Source organism: Gopherus flavomarginatus, chromosome 19, assembly GCF_025201925.1.
Source record: "Gopherus flavomarginatus isolate rGopFla2 chromosome 19, rGopFla2.mat.asm, whole genome shotgun sequence".
Classification (NCBI taxonomy): Eukaryota; Metazoa; Chordata; order Testudines; family Testudinidae; genus Gopherus; species Gopherus flavomarginatus.
In genome coordinates, this window is record NC_066635.1 from 23,594,972 (window position 1) to 23,618,524 (window position 23,553).

General features: G+C 61.7%; 1 protein-coding gene across 16 annotated transcripts in view; it reads left to right on the forward strand.

Moving 5' to 3' along the window:
• MYO18A (myosin XVIIIA) overlaps positions 1 to 23,553 on the forward strand; it is a 135,481-nt gene that overhangs the window by 99,552 nt on the left and 12,376 nt on the right. For 14 of the 16 annotated variants that reach the window (XM_050929252.1, XM_050929239.1, XM_050929240.1 and 11 more), the window contains 20 exons: positions 467 to 532; positions 3,074 to 3,202; positions 3,968 to 4,111; positions 4,503 to 4,592; positions 4,802 to 4,921; positions 5,212 to 5,323; positions 5,674 to 5,801; positions 8,060 to 8,214; positions 9,707 to 9,830; positions 9,930 to 10,130; positions 11,472 to 11,582; positions 12,892 to 12,996; positions 13,622 to 13,768; positions 14,053 to 14,166; positions 14,714 to 14,830; positions 15,597 to 15,680; positions 16,273 to 16,410; positions 17,988 to 18,173; positions 18,715 to 18,854; positions 19,927 to 19,971. In XM_050929252.1, coding sequence (XP_050785209.1) covers positions 467 to 532; positions 3,074 to 3,202; positions 3,968 to 4,111; positions 4,503 to 4,592; positions 4,802 to 4,921; positions 5,212 to 5,323; positions 5,674 to 5,801; positions 8,060 to 8,214; positions 9,707 to 9,830; positions 9,930 to 10,130; positions 11,472 to 11,582; positions 12,892 to 12,996; positions 13,622 to 13,768; positions 14,053 to 14,166; positions 14,714 to 14,830; positions 15,597 to 15,680; positions 16,273 to 16,410; positions 17,988 to 18,173; positions 18,715 to 18,854; positions 19,927 to 19,971 — 2,456 coding nt within the window. The remainder of the gene's footprint in view (positions 1 to 466; positions 533 to 3,073; positions 3,203 to 3,967; positions 4,112 to 4,502; positions 4,593 to 4,801; positions 4,922 to 5,211; positions 5,324 to 5,673; positions 5,802 to 8,059; positions 8,215 to 9,706; positions 9,831 to 9,929; positions 10,131 to 11,471; positions 11,583 to 12,891; positions 12,997 to 13,621; positions 13,769 to 14,052; positions 14,167 to 14,713; positions 14,831 to 15,596; positions 15,681 to 16,272; positions 16,411 to 17,987; positions 18,174 to 18,714; positions 18,855 to 19,926; positions 19,972 to 23,553) is intronic. The other 2 variants (XM_050929253.1, XM_050929254.1) reach the window with 1 other exon arrangement.

Sequence of the window (23,553 nt, forward strand, 5' to 3'; positions counted from 1 at the left end):
CTGGTGGCTGGGCACTGGCTGCGTGGGCAGCGGGAAAGCTGAGTGATGCGCTGAGGGCAGCGTGGGAAGGGGACCGGGAGGCCAGGCAGCTTGAGGAGACAAAGGCTTCCTTGACTAGCCGTGACCTCCTCCTCCTCCCTCTAGAAGAGCACGTGGGACCTGGGGCTGGGACAGCACTTGCTGCACCTCAGAGCTGGCAGCACGTGTCTGCTTGGGCAGCGGGGGACATGGGAGCAAGCAGCTCTCCCTGGAGACAGCCCGTGTGGCACGCTGCCTGGGCATGGGAGAGGGAGTCCCCTGAGTGCAGAGGGCACGTGCCCTGCTGGGGGGGATAGGGGTGTGTCTGTACTCTGCTGCGTTCGGTGCCCCTTTCCTCTCAGCGGGGTTCGGTAGCAGTGCCGAGCTCGAGCCATGCACTCCTGCCACGCCGCCCTGCCACAGCGGTGACTCCCCCCTTTCCCTGCAGGCTGTGGAAGAGCTCCTGGAATCGCTGGACCTCGAGAAGAGCAGTTCCCACATGGGCCTGAGCCGGGTAAGCCTCCTGGCGGTCCTGCCATTCCCAGCCAGCCCCTTGGGGACCTGTCCCGGGCTCTGCACAGTCCCTCACTCTAGCGGGCTGGCAGCCTCGGCACCCCAGCGAGGCCCCTCGGGGAGGTGAAGCCAGTCACAAACACGCTGTATAATGCACCATGCTCCCTGGGCCCCCTGGCCATGCTGCGTACTAGGGGAACGCAGCAGAGCAGGGGCCAGGCTGACGGCCCTTCAGAGCCAGTCACACTCCCAGCAGACTGGGCTGAGTCCCTGTGGACACATGGCACCAGCACAAACAGCGGTGCTCCCTCTGCAAAGCCTCGCTCAGGCAGGCCGACTCGCTGCGCCTCCTCCTGGCCACTCAGCCCAGGCTGCTTCCTGGAACCTCGTGTGCTAGCTGGGCCGTCGGGCACCTTGCTGGGGGCACAGGCTGCAGCCATGAGGCATCTGTGTCTCTCACCCATGTCCTGTCGGTGGCTCCCAGCATAGGGCTGGGATTGTGGGAAGGCCTGCTTGGCCCTGGGACTTTGTCCACCCTCCCTTGCTCTGGAAGTAGCACCGGAGGAGCATGTGAGTTGGGTTGCAGCATACTGAGAGCAGCAGAGGATCTCTGCTTGGCCCTGGGGGCGTGGGGTGCTGCTCACTGGCACCCCCAGCTCTGAGTGGCTGAGTATGGCGATCGGGGGGGTGGGGCGGAGTGTGCCACAAAGCAGCCATCTCACCCCAGAGCCGAGTCGTGCAAGATCTCAGGCCCAGCATTCACAGCGGCAGCTCAGACACCTGCGAGCCCCCCCCGGAGCCTAGCAGACCTCTCCCCTGTCCTGCTTCGAGTCCCTGGCACTAGGCGGCCTGGGCCCACCTCCCCAGACCCATTAGGTCAGTGCAGGCAGGGGGAGCAGGGGATTCTCGGGGTGCATTGCTCTGGGCAGAGCCTGGAGCAGATGAAGTCTAGTGGGAGCGTGGTCAGGCTGGCTGAGTGCAGCGTGGAAAGGGGGCTGGGAGGTCAGGCAGCTCCAGGAGACAAAGGCTTCCTTGTCTTTCCGGGCGTCGGGCTTCCCCGCGCTGGGTACTGGAACAGGAGGAGCTGGGTCTGTGCATCCCGCCTGCGGAATTCCAGGGGGCCGAAGGCGAGCTCCGCCCGGCCGCAGTGCCTGCTCCCCACCCCACCCCACCCCCGTCCAGGCCAGTATCGCCACAGGGGCCATAAAGGGTCTCCTGCTCAGGAGTGGGGGATGCTGGAGAGCTGAGCACTAGGACCACGTGGTATTGAGGCCTGTTCCATGGCACTGACTGCGGGGTGCAACTGGCATTTCACGCTGCGGGGGCCTCTGTCAGGGACGGGCACCTCTCCCTGGTCTGGGGCCGCACAGCAGACCCCCAGGGCCAGCTAGTCTCCTGAAAGAGGCTAGGCCACTCTGGGCCGCGTGGCTCGTGTGAGAAGACAGCCGGGGCCTCAGAGAATGTGGGGGTGGAAGTGAACGTCTCACGTTCTCCCAGCCCAGCACCAGGGACCCCCCATCCCAGGTCTGCAGACGGGACATCGCAGCCATTGCTGTCAGACAGACTGGTTCACTCTGCAGTGACTCCTCTGGGTTATTGTTACCTGGAGGTGTCTGGGGCCTGAGCCAGGGGCCCCCCAGAGCAAGGAGGTGATGGGAGGCACTGCGGTGGAGCGAGGGCCAAGGAGTGCCGACTGCACCACCTCTGCCCGGCCTGGCAGACTAGCCTTCTACACGGCCCCTGGGGCGGGTTATCTCCCCATCTGCTCCCCAGCTGTCCGTCCGTCCCCCTCATCTGTCTGCTTCCCAGCCACAGCAGCATCTGGTCCAGAGCACACAGGTCCCGATCAGGCTCCAGCTGTGGCATTTGCACCCATCTTGTGTAACGGGTGGTGCTGTTAGTCACAGCCCATCTCCAGGGCGCGGCCCCAGCGGGAGCAGGGCTGAGGGTGCTCTGGCTGCACGTTGTGCCCCAGCACGGCAGGTTGCACTGTAGCCCCGGGCAGTGACAGAGGCTGCCTGTGAAGGCAGCAAGCTGACAGGGGAGCTGTTCTGTCCATGAGGCCAGCCCAGTGGGGGTCACTCCTATACCTCTGCCTCCCGGACCCCTGCTTGGCTCCAACTTTGCAGGGCTGGGCCTCTGGACTCCAGTGCTGTGGGGGGTAGGGGCGCAACCCAGGGCAGTCTGCTCTCGGTGAGGTGAGCTTAGGGGAGCAGTGCTAGCCAGAGAGACAGAGGGAGCTGCCTGTCTGCGGTGCAGCTGGCAGTGTGCTGCAGGGAGCAGTGGGGAGGCCGTGCTGTCACCGTGGCGGCTCTGCCTGGTACTGACAGCTGTGCAGATCCGCTCCGGCTCCCCCACCCACGCTTGGGCCCCTCTGTACACGCACCTCCTTAGCCTGCCCTGCCTGAGGGCTGCTTGCTCCCCTAAGTGGGCCAGGCTGGCTCGGAGAGTGGCCGATGCCGGGTGCCTGTGAGGAAAGAGGCACTGAGCTGTACTGCCCTATCTGCCCCCCGGGCTCTGCTCACTGCTCTCTTCCCCCCAGGTGTTTTTCCGGGCAGGGACCCTGGCCAAGCTTGAGGAGCAGCGAGACAAGCAAACGAGCAAGAACATTGCGCACTTCCAGGCTGCGTGCAGGGGCTTCCTGGCACGCCAGCAGTTCAAGAAGAGAAAGGTATTCAGCAGGGCAGCCCGCCTGCCGCCCCCCCACGTTCCCCTGCCCGTTTACAGCTGCATGACTTCGCCTAAAATGGGCAGCTCTGCCTCCAGCGCCGCCCCCTCCGAGCTGGGTTCCCCCCGGGGGAGGAAGGGGGGATCTTGCCTGCGGGGCACCCGCCGCAGAGGAGACGGAGCTGCCTCTGCTCTCCCCTGCTTTCTGGTGCAGTCCCAGCGTGCCGGCAGCCACCCCCTCGTGAGGAGCTGTGCAGCAGGCCTGCGTGGGGGCTGGAGAGGAGGAGGTATCTCCTGCTGGTTTCTGTGCACTCCAGGCTGCAGCCCGCCGGAGCCGGGAGCCGACGTTTCGGGTACAGAGGCACTGCCCAGAAGCTGGCACCCCTGCACTGCAAGGGGGCTGTGTGCGGCCTGCGGGGCAGCGGCTCTTCCGTTAAGATTAAGTAGCTGTGTCAGCTCTTGTTTGTATTATTAAAGCAGAGCTCGCGGGGCTGTCAGCAGGAGTAGCTTTGGTGGCTACATGAGGCGTGGGTGCTTGGATTCATCCAGGTGCAGTTGTTGGAAGGAGGGGGACAGGAGTGGCTGTGCAGGAAGGCGGGGGCTCTGCTCCGCCAGGCCCCTGGCAGGCAATGCCTCCCCGCTGGCCCAGGGCCCCAGGTCTCGGTGTACTGCCTGGGGATTGCTCCTGGCAAAGCTGGGCGCTGGGCTCCCCCGGCTGGAGACACTTGGTGCAGGGTGGGCCTGCCCTGACCCTGGCTGCTCTCCCCAGATCCAGGAGCTGGCTATCCGCTGCGTGCAGAAGAACATCCAGAAGAACAAGGGGGTGAAGGACTGGCCCTGGTGGAAGCTCTTCACCACGGTGCGGCCCCTAATCGAGGTGCAGCTGACAGAGGACCAGATCCGCGGCAAAGACGTGCGTAGGATCTTGCAGCCGCTCGGGGGAGAGGAGTGCAAATGGGAAACTGGCCTTGCCCCATCCCCGACGGGGAGGCGAGGGGGTCGGTGGGTTGCATTCCAAGGTTGGGTTTGAAAGCGACATCCTGTCATAGACCAGGCTGCGGGGAAGGCCGCGTGGAGACCCCCAGCCCCCTGCGTGCCCCTCCCAGTGCTGGGGGGGCTCCAGTCCTACTGACGTGGGGGGCTCAGACCCCCAAACTGGCATCAGGTACTAACAGCTCAGTTCCTGCTGCCTGGGGGGACTCTGCTATCCCAGCCCTGGGCTCCCTGCTGCCCAGACTGGTGATGCCTTGAGGGGCCTGCTGTCCCAGCCATGGGCTCCTCCCCTCATTGCGTCTCTGCTCCAGGAGGAGATCCAGCAGCTGAAGGGCAGGCTCGAGAAGGTGGAGAGAGAGCGCAACGAGCTGCGGCTGGGCAGCGACCGGCTGGAGAGCAGGGTACGTCCGGCTGGGCACGTGGGCGCGGTGCCAGCTGCTTTCCCAGGCTCACTGCGTGACCCGGGGGTGCAGGGCAAAGGGGTGGTTTCCTTTCCTGGTCCCTGTGCTGGCCCCGTGGCCAGGCCCCGCCTCGCTGCGATCCCTGGGCACTGCCCCTTCCCCCCACCCCGGCCGTGGCGCCTGCTCATCCTGGCTCTGATGCTCCCCAGGTGGCAGAGCTCACGGCGGAGCTGACGGACGAGCGGCACACAGGCGAGTCGGCCTCCCAGCTGCTGGATGCGGAGACGGCCGAGCGGCTGCGGGCAGAGAAGGAGATGAAGGATTTGCAGGTGAGGGTCTCTTGTGTCCAAGGGGGGCTGGCGGCCGGCACACTCCATTGTTCCCTCCGTGAGCAGCCTCCTTTCACTGGGGCTGTGGGAGCCTGGAGCAGGACACTCAGCCGCACACTGGCAGTGCCCCTTGCTCCCCCTGGTCTGGCACTGCCCCCTGTGCCTGAACACCAGCCGCCTTCTCTCCCTGCCCTGGGCTCCACCCCCGGTCTGGGAATGCCCCCTGTGCCTACCCACAAATCCCTGCTCTGCCTCTCGGCATCGACCTGGGCCTTGTTTTCCCCTCCCAGATCAAGTACGAGGCGCTGAAGAAGCAGATGGATTCCATGGAAATGGAGGTGATGGAGGCGCGGCTCATCCGGGCGGCCGAGCTCAATGGAGACCTCGATGACGATGACTCAGGTGCTAGCCTGCACTAGGCAGCCCCCCGAGACCCCTTGGAGCCCCTCTAGTTCCCTGCCGTCCGCTCCCCTCCTTCTCCACACACATTACCCATCTCACTCTGCGCCCTGGGCAGGTGACTTTCCTGAGCCATGCCTCGGTTTCGCCCTGCATTCAGGGCATCGTGGTTACTGATCAGTGGGGTCACCCCCTGCCCCCTGGGGCGTTCTCACTATCCGCCTTCAGCACATGTGGCGGCAGCAGCAGCGAGACCTCTGCTTCCCCCTACCCTGTTCTATGTGCTCCACAAGCCCAGTCTGGGGTCTGCTCATGAAAGATCCTCAGCCCGGGGCTCTGGTTCCCTCCCGCAGGCGGTGAGTGGCGGCTGAAGTACGAGCGAGCCATCCGCGAGGTAGATTTCACCAAGAAGCGCATGCAGCAGGAGTTTGAGGATAAGCTGGAGTTGGAGCAGCAGAGCAAGAGGCAGCAGGAGAGAAGAGTGAGTGTGCCTAGCCGGGGTGTGTGACACGTGCACTGGTGACCCTCCTTTCCCCTGCGTACACCGGTGACTCTCCTTCCCCCTGTGTGCACTGGTGACCTCCCTTTCCCCCCGTGTGCACCAGTGACCTCTTCTTCCCCGTTCCACGTGCACCAGTGACATCCTCTCCCCCATGTGCACCAGTGACCTCCTGCCTCCCTCCTGCACGCACCGTTGACCTTTGCCTTCCCTCCTGTATACGCTGGTGACCCCCTAGGTGCACCAGTGACCTCCTCTTCCCCCACCCGCATGCACCAGTGAGGCTCCCCCCCCCCCCCCCCGCGTGCACCAGTGACACCACCTCCCTGCAAGCCCACCAGGTGCCCGGTTATTTAGCTTCCCGGTGGCCGACATGGCGGCCTGCGCCGCCCTTACTGTTAAAGGAGTGTGTACATCTTGCTGAGCCGACAGTTCCCAGCAGGCCCTGCCCTGTATGAGCTGAGGACACCTGTCGTCTCCACATGCTGTGCGGCCCGGGGCCCTGGCAGGCTGGCAGCGAGGGTGCCCAGGCTGCACACTGCAGAGCATCTCCTTCACTGGGGTACTCAGAACTCAGCCTCTCTGTGCCAGCTCTTCTGGCTCCATTCACCCCAGTCCAGCGCCTTCTGATGATGTTGCCCACAGGAGCTAGCTGAGGTCACTCAGGGTGAATGGCAAAGAGAACGGGGCAGACAAACCACTAAGCTGGTGGATATTCCAATACACCTCTCCCCCAATATACCGTGACCCGATATCACACGAATTCGGATAGAATGCGGTAAAGCAGCTCTCCGGCGGATCAAAGCAAGTTTGATATAACGTGGTTTCACCTATAATGCAGTAAGATTTTTTGGCTCCCAAGGACAGTGTTATATCGGGGTAGAGGTGTACTTAGATTTACCAAGCCAGCCCAAAATAGCTTCTATGTTACCGCACTGGTTGCTCCAAAGTCCAAATAATGCAGTTCCCTTAAAGTGCCCAGCCCCAGGCCTCCATCCAGACACACGTCAGATATGATGATGATTCCTGAAAATCTTATCTCATCATATAGAATCATAGAATACTAGGGTTGGGAGGGATCTCAGGAGGTATCTCCTCCAACCCCCTGCTCAAAGCAGGACCAATCCCCAGACAGATTTTTGCCCCAGATTCCTAAATGGCTCCCTCAAGGATGAACTCACAAGCCTGGGTTTAGCAGGCCAATGCTCAAATCAGTGAGATATCCCTCCCCCAATATAAAAGAAAAGGTTCTTCTCACCCCAAAGGATCAGCCACACACCCGGGTCCAATTATAACTTAGATCTTTCCCCAAATACACCCTATAGTCAATTCTTGTTAACTAAACTAAAATTTATTAAAAAAGAAAAGAGAGAGTGTTGATTAAAAGATCAATATACACACAGACTTGAATTCAGTTCTTGAGGTTCAGATACATAGTAGAGATGAGCTTGTAGTTGCCAAAAGTCCTCTTAGGAATAGTCCGTAGGTTATAGCCCAATGTCCATACTCAAGGTGACTCCAGTCAGTGACTGAGGATCTCAATTCTTGTGACCTAAGGTTTCCCCCTCTTGAAACCCAAACCAGATCTGAGATCAAACAGGCTGGTGTCCCAGGGTTTTATGCATTTTCCAGCAACCTCTTGGCCTGAGAGAATAAGCTTAATCTTCTGTCTCCCAAACATCCTGGCGATTAGCACAGTGTAATTTATCCATTAAACAGTTCAGATACAGGTTACCACAACCTTCAAAGAGACACATAGACAATAATACTATTTCACTCAAGTGTCATCATAAATGCTAATACTTCCGTTTTGATTTTTGAATTAAAACTATAGCAATAGACAAGACTTGTTTGCTTACATCCCAAGACGTGAGCAAACAGCTCCCTTTCTCTCGCTCACAATGCAGGCTGCATTTCAAAGCTCTGTGCATTTATATCTCTTCCTAACAAGTCTTGAAAGTTGGGCCCTGGGTCAGGTCAGTAGGTGAGTTAATTAACTCTTTCTGGCCCTATGCCACCTTTCAATGAGATACTAATTACACTCATAACGTCACACGCCTAGAGCCCGAGCCGGACAGAGTCTGTCTGCTCACCCTCCCCTCCCACACACCCAGGGAAGGCTGGGGAGTGGGAAGGGGCTCACCCCAAAGGCTCTGTGGCTGAGTCGGGAGGTTGAGTGGCAGCGATGGGATACCCAGCCTCGTCCCCCTGCAGAGCCCTAATCCATGCCCCACCCGCAGCTGGCAGATCTGCAGGCTGATAACGAGGAGTGCCAGCGTGCCCTGCAGCAGCTGAAGAAGAAGTGTCAGCGCCTGACAGCAGAGCTGCAGGACACCAAGCTGCACCTGGAGGGGCAGCAGGGGCGCAACCATGAGCTGGAGAAGAAGCAGCGAAGGTGAGGAGTGTGGGGCATGAAGTGGGCACTCCTCCCTCCCTGGCCCCGTTGGAGAGCACAATGCAGGGGGCTGGTTGAATGTGCCATGTTGCCAGGCCAGTGCCAGCCCCAGAGGCAGAGCCAGCAGGTGGGCATGAGGAAGCCCAGTGGCCTCTAGTGAGAGAGACCCGGGCTCAGTTCCCGGCTCAGCCGTGGACTCGCCGTCTGTCTTTGGAGTGACCTTTTCTGAAGGGCCCGAGGGACTTAGGAGCCTACGTCCGTTTTCAGCCTTGGGCTCCTGCGGGAATGTCTCTGGGGAGCTGAGGGTGATTCCCAGTCTGGGCAGCCGTACCCGCAGTAGCTCCAATGAAACAGGCGCGCTACAGGTGTCCAGGTGGGCTCGGCACGCTCCTGTCCAACACCCCAGGCACATCGCGCTGGATCGGACCTAGCACCTGTACAGCTGCCCCAGTGGGGAATCACCTGCAGCTCCAGTGTAGACGTCCTCTGAGTCACTGTGCCGATTTTGAAACAGTTCCCCTGACGGTACTGCGGGGATGAGGGCCCAGCAATGAGAAACCGATCGTCTCTTATCTTCTCCCAGCGTCGGGCCCCATCCGGCCAGTCAGCAGGAGCTGTTCCCAGGGGGTGACGTGCTCACCAAGCCGGCTCCCCTGCCCCTAGGGATCTGCTCTCTGTGCTGCCTGCGGTGGCCAGGATCAGCACCTGGACGAGTTAGAGAGAGCGGCGCCGTGGCAGAGGGAGGTGCAGGCTGCCCCGAGTATGTGCCCGTCAGAGACACTAGGCGCATGCTCGGCAGTGTCCCCTCCTGCTACTCGCCGAGAGGTAGCGCAGGGTCATCTCGAGCTGGGACTCACCCCCAGTCCCAGGGTCCACACACCCTGCAGAGGCATTTCCCTCTTTTCCTGGCCCTGTGCATCAGGCCAGGACACTGTCCTGCTCCACAGGGCATCTGCTGTCACCCAGGGCTCTCCTGGCTGTCCGGTGCAGGCCGGCTCCTTGCACAGCTCCAGGAATCTGGTTTGCCAGCAGACTAGACAGTGACAGGACAGAGCTGAGCAGGAAGGAGGTGATGCTGCACCTGCCTCCCACGCTGTGCAGCCTCAGGCTGTCATGACTCTGTCCTGGCTGCGTTAGCACTATGGTCTTCTTCCCAGGAGGGAGGTGCTTAGCTGCCTGTCCACAGGGACAACGGCCTGGTGCTGATCAGCCCCTGCTCCCCAGGGCTTCAGTGCCGGACAGGACTCACCTGGGGGGTCCAGGCTGGGGGGCAGGGAAAGATGCATGCCCTTCTGGGCTGGAGCCAAGTGCACCTTCTCAGCCGGAGCTGCTGCCCCAGCCAGTCTCGTCTTCGTCCCGCCCGGATCCTGCCTCGGGCAGTGACGGGGCAGATGCTGGGCGTACAGCACCTTCGTAGCAGAGTGCTGGGGTTTGGTGCCTGAGCTGAGCTGGCGTGTGGACAGCTGATGGCCTGGCCGTGGGTGTCTCGCAGGTTTGACAGCGAGCTCGCTCAGGCTCATGAAGAAGCCCAGCGAGAGAAGCTGCTGCGGGAGAAGCTGAGTCGGGAGAAGGACATGCTCATCGCAGAGGTCTTCAGCCTCAAGCAGCAGCTGGAGGTGAGCAGAGCCACCCCGTTCCCTGCCCCTCGTCGGTGGGGCCGCGGCTAGGCGCTCGGTGCGGCTGGCTCAGCAGGCTCTCCCTGCACTCTCTTCCAGGACAAAGACTCTGACATCATGAGCTTCACCCAGAAGGTGGAAGCCCTGGAGGCCGAGCTCCAAGATGTCTCCTCCCAGGAGTCCAAGGACGAGGCCTCCTTGGCCAAGGTGAAGAAGCAGCTGCGGGACCTAGAGGCGAAGGCCAAGGACCAGGAGGAGGAGCTGGATGAGCAGGCCGGGACCATACAGCTGCTGGAGCAGGTACGGAGGGGGCCCGGCACAGACCAGACTCAGCTCGGGGCGATGGGGGTGACCCACTGGATTCAATTCTGGCTCGATGCAGGGAACAGAGTGCGGCTCCCTCCTCGAGTGGGCGGCAGGCATCCCAGGCTGGCAGGCTGAGCCTGAGACTGGGCTGGTTTCTGGGTGTGCCGGTTTCATGTGGGTTTGTCATGCTGGCTGCATGGCTCTGGCCAGCCGGCTTTCTGGGTGAGCCTGCGTTCAGTGTGGGTGGGACGCTCCCCTCTGCTGCAGAAACCCCCTCCAATGGACTAGAGAGCGGGGCGGCCGGCTGGTGTGTGGGGCCAGGCCTGCCCCGGGGGCTTGGAGAGACAGTAACGCTGCCTTCCCGTCATGGAGCAGTGGCCTGCAAGGGCTACAGAGATGCTGGCTGGCAGAGCAGCAGCACGGGCCTTGGATTCGGGACATTGTGAATGTCACTGTTGTGAAAAGCCCTGGCAACGGACAGGGAGCGGGGGGCCCCGTCTCTAGCGCCAAGCCCCGGCGATGGGCAGAGAGTGGGGGGGCCCGTCTCTAGCGCTGAGCCCCGGCGATGGGCAGAGAGCGGGGGGAGCCGTCTGTAGCGCTGAGCCCCAGCGACGGACAGGGAGTGGGGGGGCCTGTCTCTAGCGCCGAGCCCCAGCGACGGACGGGGAGTGGGGGGGCCAGTCTCTGGTGCCGAGCCCCGGTGACGGATAGGGAGCGGGGGGGGCCCCGTCTCTGGCGCTGAGCCCCGGTGACGGATAGGGAGCGGGGGGGGCCCCGTCTCTGGCGCTGAGCCCCGGCGACGGACAGGGAGTGAGGGTCCCTGTCTCTGGCGCCGAGCAGGGAGCGGGGGGGGCCCCCGTCTCTAGCGCCGAGCCCCGGCGATGGACAGGGAGCTGGGGGGGCCCCCGGTCTCTGGCGCTGAGCCCTGGCGACGGGCAGGGAGTGTTTGTTACCTCAGCTCCCCAGGATGAGGGCGCCCCATCCCTGCGCTCCCTGGCAGTTCGTAGCCGGGATAACACAGGACCTCTCCCTGGGTGCAGGCCGGTTGCTCCGTGCCGTGTCGGCCGAGAGGGCGTTGGCGTTACCAGGGCAGACAGCTGCTGTACAGTGTGCTGGGTGGTTGGGCGGGGTGTGAGGGGGATTGAGGGCTATGGAAGGTCCGACGGCCTTGGGCTGGCCCTGTCCATGTGCTGCCCCGAGGGCTAGTGGCCGTGCTCTGGCCCACGCTCGCTCGGCCTGGGCGGGATGGAAGTGATCAGCAGAGGGCCGCTCCGCCAGCAGGGAGGCAGCCAGGCCACCCATGTCGGGCTGACCGGGGCTGCTTTCCGCCCGCAGGCCAAGCTGCGTCTGGAGATGGAGATGGAGCGCCTGCGGCAGACCCACTCCAAGGAGGTGGAAAGCCGCGATGAGGAGGTGGAGGAGATCAGGCAGTCATGCCAGAAGAAGGTGAGGCCAGGGCATCGCTGTCCTCGCTGCTGGGCAGGGGCTGGTGGAGAGCCGACTGGCACCCACGTACCCACAAGAGGGGGGGTCTCTTTCCCAGAGATTAATCCCCTCTCTCCTGTTCCACACCATAATATCCCTGCCCTGCTGCACAATGCCCCCCCAGGCCCTAAGACCGGTGCTGTGGGGCTGGCGGGAGGGCCTCGTGATGCAATAGGTGGGTTGTGTTAATCTGGCTTCCCAGGCAGATTTTAGCTGGCAGCTGGCTTGGCCCCTGGGCTGACGAGTTTAACCAGTCGCTCGCCCCATCTGCTCGCTCTGCCTGCGTTAGCTGGCTCAGGCAGCGCTTTCTCCGCTCGACCGAGCGCAATGGCCCAGGGACTTGGGGCAGGCTGAGCCACCATCTCCCCGCTTCCCAGAAGGCTGGGACCGGGTAACTGCGGTGCCCTCAATCCGGATTCATGGCCCCCCGACGCATGCCAGTCCTAGGGTCTCTCCTGAGCCAGGACAGTCAGTATCACCAGATTGCCTCGTGGATCACATCTGCAGGAGCTCAGACAGGGGGGCCTGCCTAGGACAGGGACCCAGGGCTTGCCGAGGGGCCCCCAGCTGGGAGGGGACTGGCTAGTACAGGTTAGGGCCTTCCCTGTGCTCGCTGTCCTGCCCCCCCTCGTCCCCCAGCACCACTTGCTGGGCCCCCCCATCCCGCAGCAACCCTCTCCTGGCCCCCCCCCATCCTGCACACCCCTCGCTCATCCCCTTCCTTCTCCCCCGGCACCCCTCTCCCGGCCCCCCCTCATCCCGCACGCCCCTCGCTCATCCCCTTCCTTGTCCCCCGGCAGCCCTCTCCCGGCCTCCCCTCATCCTGCACACCCCTCGCTCATCCCCTTCCTTGTCCCCCGGCACCCCTCTCCCGGCCCCCCCTCTTCCCAAGCACCCCTCGCTCATCCCCCCCTTGTCCCCTAGCACCGCTCACTCATCCCTCCCATCCCCCAGCATCGCTCGCCGCCGCCCCGCGCAACCCTCTCCTTGCCCCTCCTCGCTCCGTGCACCCCTCGCTCACCCCCCCATCCCCCAGCACCACTCGCGTGGGCCCCCTCCCCTCATCCCCCAGCACCACTCGCCCGGCCCCCCCAGCACCGTTCACTGGGCTCCCACCCCCCATCCCGTGCACCCCTCTCCCAGCCCTCCCTTGTCCTGCACACCCCTCGCTTGTCCCCCCATCATTCCCCAGCACTGCTCACTCAGCCCCCCCGCCCGAGTGTGCCTCATGGAAACCCTCCTGCTCTTGTGTGTGGGGTGCCGGGCGCAGCTGAAGCAGATGGAAGTGCAGCTGGAGGAGGAGTACGAGGACAAGCAGAAGGTGCTGAGAGAGAAGCGAGAACTGGAGAGCAAGCTGGCTGCGGCTAGCGACCAGGTACCGCCCGGGCCAGGGACCCCGTCGGGGGTGCAGTGTGGAGCTGGGCCTCCCAGGGGTTAATGGCCAGAACTAAACCCAGGCAGAGCCGAAAGTCACTGGCTTCCAGCGGCTGCCCTGCCGGGCACTCTCATCCCGGGGACAGTGCCGGAAGTAGGAGGCTTGGCCCGGCTTGGAGCCAGGGTGGCAGAGTGGGGCATGGGCACCCCAGCTGGCTAGTCCCTAAACCAGAGCTGGCCCCACTGCGTCTGCCCCAGGAGCACTCCTCTGGCCTGCCGCTGTCTGCGGTGGAGCGGGCTGTGGGGACCACGCAGGTTCTTGGCTGGGAGCTCAGAGGCCGAGGCTGGCAAGCAGTGTGCCTGGTCATGCAGGGTGAAAGGCCGGGCTAGGCGGAGCAGAGGGAGTACGGCGCTCACTCTGTGCCCAGGTGGCACCATCCCCTGCAAGTGCTGAGCTCCCACGGGCTGGGGCAGAGCCCTTGGGCTGGGGCTCTGGCCATCGCAGCTGTGGCGCTCAGGTTGTAGGGGGAGCCGTGTCTGTTGCTGTGGCGGCGGGGCATCTCTCTGAGATGGAGCGTGTAGAGCGGGCATGCCCTCGAGCCCCTGCATGGCCTCCCCACACCCAGGTCAGCCAGCGGGACTTGGAGACGGAGAAGCGGCTACGCAAGGATCTGAAGAGAACCAAGGCGCTGCTGGCGGATGCCCAGATCATGCTGGATCACCTGAAGAACAACGCACCCAGCAAGAGGGAAATCGCTCAGCTCAGAAACCAGGTGTGCACTGCCCGCGCCCTGCCCTGGCCAGACTTGTCCTCCGTGTCCCCTGAAGGGGGTTCCCAGCCCTGGGCACTCAGTGACTCTGAACTAGGGAGAGCCGGGGGAGCTCTAGGTTGCCATCCCGCTCCCCACGGTGTGCGCTGGCCGTGTCTGGCACTGCGTTCCGCGCCTGCCACTCCTGAAACGGCTCCTGGGCACACCAGGCTACTGCGGCTGCTGCCCCCTGCCTCGCCCATGCCGTGCCCAGTGCTGACAATCCCCGTGTCGGGCTCTCTCTGCAGCTGGAGGAGTCTGAATTCACCTGCGCGGCTGCGGTCAAAGCCCGCAAGTCCATGGAGGTGGAAATCGAGGATCTTCACCTGCAGATCGACGACATCTCCAAAGCCAAGGCAGCTGTGAGTGCCTGAGCCCGGTTCCCTGCCCACGGGGCTCCGCTCCCCTGCGCCGAGCCAGATGCCGAGCGGCTCCTTCCCTCACCCCAGCGTTCTGCCGATGCAATGTGCCCGGCAGGCTTGTGCAGGCCGCTCCGAGCCCCATGGATCATGGCCATCATAGAGCCTTATGGTTATGGCAGGCAAAGGGGGCACCAGCTTCCTGCAGGTGTGAGCACCTCAAGCTAATTCCTCCTGGCTCTCGGCTTCAATCTTCCTTATGAAGAGAAAAGCACCTGAGCCCACCCCCAAAATCCAGTCCGTCTCTGGCCTGTGTCCAGCTCAGGCTGGGCGGTCTGGTGCGCTGGAAGGTCCATTATTGTCATGGGTTCTGGCCTGCCCCAGGCAGAACCCGTCTGGTGCCCAGCTATGGCAGGACGGAGGAGCTCAGAGGTGCCTGCCGCTGGTGCCAGGCGGGCGGGAGGAGCCTGGGGGGCAGAGGTTTGGGGGCAGAGGTTTGGTGTATGTGGGGCTGGGCAGCCTCACCTCCCTCTCCTCTCTCCCCCTCCAGCTGGAGGAGCAGCTGAGCCGGCTGCAGCGGGAGAAAAACGAGGTGCAGAGCCGCCTGGAGGAGGACCAGGAGGACATGAACGAGCTGATGAAGAAGCACAAAGCATCAGTGGCCCAGGTGATGCCACCTGCGCCCAGCGCCACCAGTCCTGTGTGCTGCCGGCGCCCCTTCCCCTGGCATCCCCAGCCCCCGGGCACCCATCCTCACCACCACCCCCCTCGGCACCCTGTGCATGCCCCCTGGCCCAGCCCCCGGGCCCCCCCTCCCCCGGCACCCTGTGCATGTCCCCCACCCAGCCCCCGGGCACCCCGTCCTCACCACCACCACCCTCGGCACTCTGGGCACGCCCCCCCCACCCAGCCCCTGGGCACCCCGAAACCCTGTACATGCCTCCCGGCTCAGCCCCCAGGTGCCCCCCTTCCCTGGCACCCTGTGCACGTTCCCTGGTCCAACCCCCGGGCGCCCCCCTCCCCCAGCACCCTATGCACACCCCCCGCCCAGCCCCCAGGCAGCCCCCTCCCCCGGCACCCTATGCACACCCCCGGGCACCCCGTCCGCACCCTGCTAGCCTAGCCTTGCCCCACAGACACTCGTAGGCACCTCACTGTTGAGGCTGGAAGTGAGGTGAGCTGCTCTGTAGTCTCAGCTGAGCTCTGGTCATCCCTGGCATCCCGTCTGGAGAGCAGGCCTGGCACCCAAAGGGCACCGCTGGATCCTCTGCTGTGAGCCTGCGCAGAGAGCTGGCTGGGGGTGCTGCCCGGAGGCTGGCAAGTCCCACTGCCTGCCCTAGGGGCGATGTGCCCTTAGCCATGGCCCTGGGGCTGGGAGAGGGCAGCTGGCCTGGCACTGGATTCTGAGCAGCCCAGACACTCTCTGCCCACAGGCCTCCCGGGATCTGGCCCAGATAAATGATCTCCAGTCCCAGCTGGAAGACGCCAACAAAGAGAAGCAGGAGCTGCAGGAGAAGGTAGCAGGGTGGCCCTGAGTCGTCGGCGGGGGGGAGGGGGCAAAGTGTGCTGGCAGGTCTTGCTGCCCAGAACCCAGCCTTTGAGTTTGGGAGGAGCTGGGCCCCTGCACTGCAATGCGGGACGTGAGCAGTGTGAGTCCGGCCGTTTGCGGAGCCCCACGTGCTGCTCCAGGTTTAGCCTGACCCTCTCTGCAAGAGCCAGACGGGGGAAATGGCTGGCCCCAGCCACCCACGCTGCACCACGTGAGTCCAACCCCAGCAGCAAGCACAGGGACAGCCACCCAGCATGGCCACTGCCTCCAGAGAGCCCCTGCCTCCCTTGGCTCCCCGCAAGGGTGGCACTGCCCAAAGGTACCAGCACCTGCCACTCTCTCAAATGGGTGCATAGCCTGCAGTTTGCCAGGGAGCTGGAGAGAAGGGAGCACCCGGGTGCTGGTTCATGGCACTACGCTGGCCCCCAGGGGCTGTGTCTGGCTGCGGCTGAGCTGGAGAGCTGCCGGATGGGCTGGCCCATCTGGCCCTTCTCCTGAACCGGGGCCAAGCCTGGGTTTTCTCTTGGCGTGACCTGAGCAGCTGCCTGTCCTGTCCCCAGCTGCAAGGGCTGCAGAGCCAGCTGGAGTTCCTCGAACAGTCCATGGTGGACAAGTCTCTGGTCAGCCGACAGGAAGCCAAGATCCGGGAGTTGGAGACACGGCTAGAGTTCGAGAGGACCCAAGTCAAACGTCTGGAGGTAGGGAGCTCCGGATGGTCCTGGCCCCGCACGTCGCAGTGTTGGGGGAGGAGGGGAGCCGGAACTCCTCTGAGCCAACTCTGATGCCAGTCCTGCATGGCGGGGAGCAGGGCAGCCCCATCAGCGCAGTAGGCTCCCCAACGAGGAGGTCGGCTGCCAGTGGCTCCTAGTCTGGCCTGTACTCTGGCTGAGAGCTCCCTGGGCATCTGGGGATCTGAGCCCACCCCTCGTTTCCAGCCCAGCCACAGCTGGGAGCCAGCGCCCGTGGAGGAGTGTCCATGGAGGGAGGTTGGCAGCTGCTGCTCCACTCACTCTGTGGGGCTGGCTGTGAGGGGAGCCCACAGAGCCTCTCGGCCAGTCTGTGCAGCAGGCGCAGCTGCAGCTCCAACCACTGGGCACCATCAAGCAGCCAGTGGGGCACAGTCGTCACCCCGGCACATGCCGTCCATGCAAAGCCTGGACCGAAAGGTCCTCCTGTCTCAGAGCAGGTGCTGTGGGTTTGGGCAGGTTTGATGGTGCCACTGGGGATGCTGAGGGCTCCTGATGCCGCCCCAGAGTGGCCTGTGCAGAGCTCTGGACTGGGGGCACTGGCTAGGCAGCTCTCTCTGGGTCTCCTGCTGCGCATGACCTGTTACCTGTGTCAGCACCCTGTAGGCCCTGTCCCCCGCCCCCCCCGGCCGCGTGCCGCCTGGCTCCATGCCTGCCTGGGCTGGTTATCGGCGGGCACTGATAACAATAATTCGCTGTCCAGCCGGCGTGCAGCAAAGTGCTGCTCTTCGCCTGCACTGACTTAGTGAAATTATAGACTCCCAGCGCAGCCTGCTTTATATTCTGCATTCGCAGGCCCTTCCTGCCACGGGAGGCGAGGCACTGCGCTCAGCTCTCCCTCGCCGTATTTTCCTGCCGTTATTCCCCTTCCCCTCTCGCTGGCAGGGCCATAAATATGCAGCGGGTGGCTCAGCTGCTGGGAAGGATCTAGTCTATTTTTTCTCGGCGTTACAGGCTGTAATTACTTCACACAAAGTTAAATCTATTTTTCCAATTCGCCAAAGCTCCGCGATTGTTCTGCCCCCTCCCTTGCCTGGGGGAAGCGGCTCCTCCGCCCCCCCCCCCCCGCCCCAGCCCCCTCATGTAAATGCATGGCGCTGGGTTCGTTTGTTCCATTAGTGCTCAGTGGGGAGCGACGGGGCGGCGCTCGCTCCCGAGCCGGGCTGGGTAATTGCCGCTCTCCGCTGCGATTATTCTTGATGAGTGAATATTGATTCTGTCAGGGCTGCTGTCTCCCGTCACCTGCTGCGGGGAGGGAAGGTGGGCGTGGGAGGGGGCCAGCCTGGGGACTCAGCGGCCCTCGGTTGAGCCACCCCTGGTCTGGGCAGGGCACCCGGAAGCCGCTGTGGCTTGGCAGGGCCTTGATGACTGGCTCACACCTGGGGTGGCTGTTGAGCTGGCCTGGTCCTGGAAGGCCCAAATGTCCCTGCTGATCTTGAGAGGAGCCAGAATTCCTGGGTTCTGTTCCCTGCCCTGCCTGGGGATTGGGGTAACTCAGCCTGACTGTGGCCCGTTCCCCGCGCCCCCAGAACCTGGCCGGCCGCCTGAAGGAGAACATGGAGAAGCTGACGGAGGAGCGGGACCAGCGCGCAGCCGCTGAGAACCGGGAGAAGGAGCAGAACAAGCGGCTGCAGCGTCAGCTGCGCGACAGCAAGGAGGAGATGGGCGAGCTGGCCAAGAAGGAGACTGAGGCCAGCCGCAAGAAGCATGAGCTGGTGAGGAAGCCTGGCCAGAGGGCGAGGCGGGGCAGCCAGCCCCACCTCACCCCCACCCCACTGAGCTGTCAGCTGAGATGGTGATGTGCCCAGGGCTGGGAGCAGAGAGCAGCCGGGACAGGTCATGCCACTGATCCCCAAACATCGCTATGAAACCAGGCTGCTTAGCATAGGTCCTTCCCATAAACAGAGCCTGGCAGGGGAAACTGGGAGCTGGGTATCTTGAGAACAGTCCTTTAGAAACGGGAGATGGGCTAAACCCACCCCTGGTGTAACTATCCTGGAGAGGAGAGGGGGCAAATTTGCCCCAGTGTAACTGCCCCGAGGGTGGTGGGGCAAATCTGCCCCTGGTGTAACTGCCCTGTGACATGCTGGGCACACCTCTGGTCCGTCCCTGCCTATGGACGGGACGGGATGCTGCGCTCCAGCTGTGGCTGTCCTTTGTCCTTTGTGGGGTGAGATGGCAGTTCCAGGCTGGCACTGGCTGCCTCCCCGCGGCATGGGGCTGCAGCCGATGCTCACTGGGTTCGCTTTCCCCAAGGAAATGGACCTGGAGAGCCTGGAGGCCGCCAACCAGAGCCTGCAGTCGGACCTGAAGCTGGCATTCAAGCGGATCGGGGACCTGCAGGCCGCCATTGAGGATGAGATGGAGAGCGACGACAACGAGGACCTCATCAACAGGTGGGAGCTGTGTGGTTCCCTGCCGGAGACCCGCCAGGGCCCGGGAAACTCCCACATCCTGCTCAGTCCTTCCTAACAGACCAGGCAGGGCTGCCCCATGGCGAGGCTGGTGGGTCCCCCATGGGCATGCTGCAGTCAGCCCCCTCCCTTCCCCCATTCCCCCAAGCACCATCACCGATGCATCTCTGCATGGCCGGGTTTGAATGTGCCTGGATAGCAGCGGGTCGGGTGCAGGGCTGCTCTGTGCCTGGTGGGGCTGGATCTTTGCAGCAATTCAGGCAGGTCAGATCTTATCTTCCCCCTGCTCCAGTTCAGGCTCTTCCCTCCCACTTCCTCTTGCCATAAAATGGGAGAGCAGCTTCTGTTTCCCAGAGACTTGGAAATGATGAGACGAGCCAGCGCGCTCCTGTGTCCCTGGGGAGTCCCAGCTTTCTGACCGCAACAAATTCCGCCCAGCCCGCCTTGGCCTCACATTGCTGCTTGCAAACCAAGCACTTGTTTATGGTGCTGAGTGCGTCCGCACCTGTCGAGAGTGGCTGGGAGGTGGGTTGGGCTAGTGGATAGACCACTGGACTGGGACTTTGCCACTGGCTTGCTGGGTAACTCTAGGCAAGTCATTTCACCTCTATGCCTCAGTTTCCCCATCTGTTAAATGGGCGTATTGAAACTGACCTTGGGAAAGTGTGTGGAGAGCAGTGGATGGAAAACGCTCTCGAAGAGCTGGGTGTTATGATGGGACACGCCTGCAGGGGGAGCAGCTGAGGACTGCCTGCTGCACCACAAGCAGCCACCCGTGCGCCGTCAGAAAGCATCGTGAGCGACTCCAGTGCCGGGCCAGGGCTCCGGACTAGCACTCAGCAGACCTGGCGGCTGGTCCTGGCCCTGGCGTGCTATAAGCTGTGGTGCATTTGTGGGCTGCTGTCTGAGCTAGGGGCCACCAACCCCACCTCGTTACCCCCTCCCGGCTGTGCTCGTTGGCTTGCCCTGGTTCGTTTCTGTGGTGGTTTTTTCCATTTTGCCTCTTTAAGTTCATTTATTTTCTTTGTCCTCCTGCCCCCCCCTCCCTTCTCAGTTTGCAGGACGTGGTGACAAAGTATCAGAAAAGAAAGAATAAACTGTGAGGATCTCAGCTCTCCTCTCCAATTAAATAACCCCTTGTTCCTAACCCTGAGCATGCCTGGAAGGAGCCCGCTGCTGGGCCCTGCATGTTGCCCCCACAGCGCTCTCCATGCATGTGCACAGCCCTAACCCTCTAACCCCCCTGCCCCGCCGGTGGGGGGCCTCTCAGTGCCCTGAGGGACCAGTGCTGGAGCCGCATCGCACAGTTCCATAGCTAGAGGGGGGCTGTCACCGAGTGGGGGGGTGCCCTGAGCCCCTACAGCTCCTGGCTGGCCCCGTTGCATGCCGGTGTTGGCAGTCTCCAGGGGCTGCATTGTGAGCGTTCAGCCCGCCGGGCTCACTTCAGCCATGCCTGGAGCAGCTGTTCACGTCACACCAGGCTCCGCAGGTAACGTTGCCAGCGTAACTGACAGGCTGCGCCTCTCCCCCGGGAGTCCCGGCAGCATCTTCCATAGCCGCTCCTGGAACGGAGAGGAAATCAATTATAAAGCTGGATGTCCTGGGAATATGATGAGACAATAATTCATCCCTTCTCCTCACAAGGCAGCAGGCAAAGCCGTGCACACCTAGGATAAGTGCCCCCTGCCCCCAGAGTGACCACTCCCCCAGGCTCCCCATCCCTGAAGCCCTGTCAGAGAAGCAGTGTGTTCTGCCTGGGAACAGACAGATGGCAAAAAAGGTCCCCAGTTCTTTGCCGTCTCAGTGGCTCCTGACCTCTCCAAAGCCAGAACCGCGCCCCCAGTGGGGAAGCAGGCCCCAGTGCAGCAGCTGGGAGGGCGTGGGGATTTGTGGGGAGTGGATATTGGTCGTCTGGTTTCAGATACCATGCTGGGTCAGAGCGGTTGGGCTGGTCTCCTGCCCATGGCACTGGCTGATAATTGATGCTTCCGAGGAAAGTATAAAGCCCCATGATGCACCTGGCCAGTGGAGCAATTGCGTGCGGGTGAGAGTGAGTGATTCTCTTTGTGTGGAGGCATGTGAAGGGAGTGCCATTAGGTGCTGTCCTGCCCCGATGGAAGGGTCCCCGGGGGGCTCTGTGCTGTGCCGGGCTCTGTGTGCCTTGCAGAGCCTTCCTCTGTTTCACATGCCCCAGGTTTGAACACGAGGGGTCAGGTGCCGTCCTCTGGAACCCGAGGCTTGGGTATCTCTGGACTGGCTTTGCCAGTGAGGTCTCTTTCCTGAGCCAGGAGGGGCTGTTGGTTGTGAAAGGATCTATAACAGCTAATGATAAATGTAATAGTGTGTAACAGTGATAGAGGGCCACTGGAGCCTTGTTGTCACACACAATTAATATCCTCCGCAGCTCAGTCTCCGTTTGTTTGTTCCCTTGTGATTTGGATCCCAGTTAACTAATGACACACTAGTCTGGACATAAATTGTGTTTGACATCAAGTTTAATTCCGACGATTTAAAATCTCAGCTGCCCCCAGAGTTTGTTTATGGGGCTTATTGTTTTTAAGGAAAATAACCAAGCGTTGCCTGCGCTATATTGCAGAGGAGGGAGACGTTTGTATGATCAAGTACAGTCCATTGCTTTGAATGTAACAAGGAGAATTCATAGTCTGGGTCTGTAATAGCCCGTCCCCTGTGCGATTCCGCCCCATGCTCCCCAGGCAGAGAAGGGCCCTAAGGCTAGGCAGATAAAATGCTCATTTAAGATCACATTATATATCTGTTCCCAGGCACACTTGCAATTCTAACAAAGTTCCCTGGGGTTCCCGAGAGACTTCCTTCCCTTTTATCAGCCAGTTAATGCTGGGGGAAGCCAGGACAGAGTTATCGAGCCGAGTGAGGTGGGAAGGAAAATAATGTTTCGATTTACGTAGAGATACAGTTGTTATTGCTATAACCCTAATGAAAGTAGTAAACAGTTATGTATTAACAGAGATTTATACAGAACTGCATCTAACACAGCGAGAGAGATTTTGCAGTGCATACAGCAGCACCTTTCTACAGGCAATCGATAGGGTTCTGAACGGTGGTTATAAATTGGCTGCTTTAAGCCAGATAGGCTTGCTTTGTGTGTGTGTATAAATCAGGCGGCTCTGTCGTTACGGAGGGGCTCACCTGCCACTGGAAATCTGCCCGCCACACTTGGGCACCCAGCCTGCCAGAGTCATTTCCGTTCTGTGTGCTAAACTCCTGTTTACCCAGAGACATCAACATCGCTCTTCCTTGCTGTAATTTTGCACTTGACAGAGGCCTATTAAATGAGCCCACTTATTTCCCTCCCAACCCCCTGCTCTTTGCAGATTGGAAATTTCATTTGCTCCCAGAACTGCCACCTCTTTCTTGCTTTTCTTTCTCCCCTTTGTTATTTATTCAGGGACATAATTCTGTACAGAAGGGCCTCTTCTGCTGATATGGATGAAAGGAAATGTATCCCCTGGGTTGGGGGGAAGCCCAGCAGATCCACAGTGAGGGATGTGGTGAACAATATTTTTCTAAATTTATACAAAGCATCCCAGCCTGCCTCCCAGGCCACTCTCAGTGTAATCGCTGGGGGAAGCTGTGTGCAGAGCACAACCCACTGGCTGGCTCCTGTTGTGCCCAGGACTAGTCTGCTGGGGTCACCGTTCCACCTTAAAAACACAGGGCTTGCCTGGCTGGCTGGCCCTAGCGACCCTGCTCCGGGAGCCACCAGCTCAGGTGTCCCAGGTTTATTCAGAGCCTCGTGTTGCAGCCGTCCCGGTGCCATACCAATGTGCTTCTGCAGTGACCATGGGCAGTGCACAGGCAGCCGCACCAGGGCATGAAGAATTGCACAACGTCCAGTTGAACAGAGGCACAGTTTGGCTGCCCTTGGAGAAATTGAGTGTCCCTCAATCCCCTATTGTAGCCTGGGTGTGTGTGTGTTCTCTGTCACATGCATGCAGTCTGCAGTTCCCACTATCCCAGCCTGGGCTCCCCCAGCTCTGCCAGTGCCCCCCAATCCCAACCACAGCCTCCCCACTAGCCCAGCCCTGTGCTCCTGCCTGCCCCCCTCCCCCAGCTCTGCCGGTGCATCACAGTGTTGACCTGCAGCAGCCCTTGCTGTTTCGCTCCCGGCTCTGCCTGGAGCAGAGATCAGTGTTCCAAATGGCAGGGTGATGTCTGTGTCGCCAAGCATCTCCTCTGCAAACTTTGCACACCCGGCCCCACAGCCTGGTCCAAGGGCCTTCTGGGAAGGGTTTTGAAGAGTTCCCTTTGCCTGTCTCCCGTTAGAGGGGACCTTAGCTCTGAGCCCAGGGCTCTGATTGATCCAAGGGCACAGCCGGTTCATAATATAGCAGCATTTAAATGAAACTAACGTGAGCCCTTTGCACAGACTTCCTGTGTCTAATTGAGAGCACAGTTGTGGAGATGTAAAATTGCTGAAGCAGTGAGAACTGGTCAGTAAAAGTGTCTGTCCAAGATGTGGGCCCTCATGGCCAGTTAGCCAGCGCACTGAGCTGCCTGCTAATGGGAATCCCATTGGCCCCTTGATGGTGCGTTGCAGGTCTGCGGAGCCGGTTAATGTCGGGGGAGCAGTGCTGGGCTTACTGCTTGGGCGTTCATTCCTAGAGTGCTGGGAAGGCCGGCTCACGTCCTGCAGTCTCCC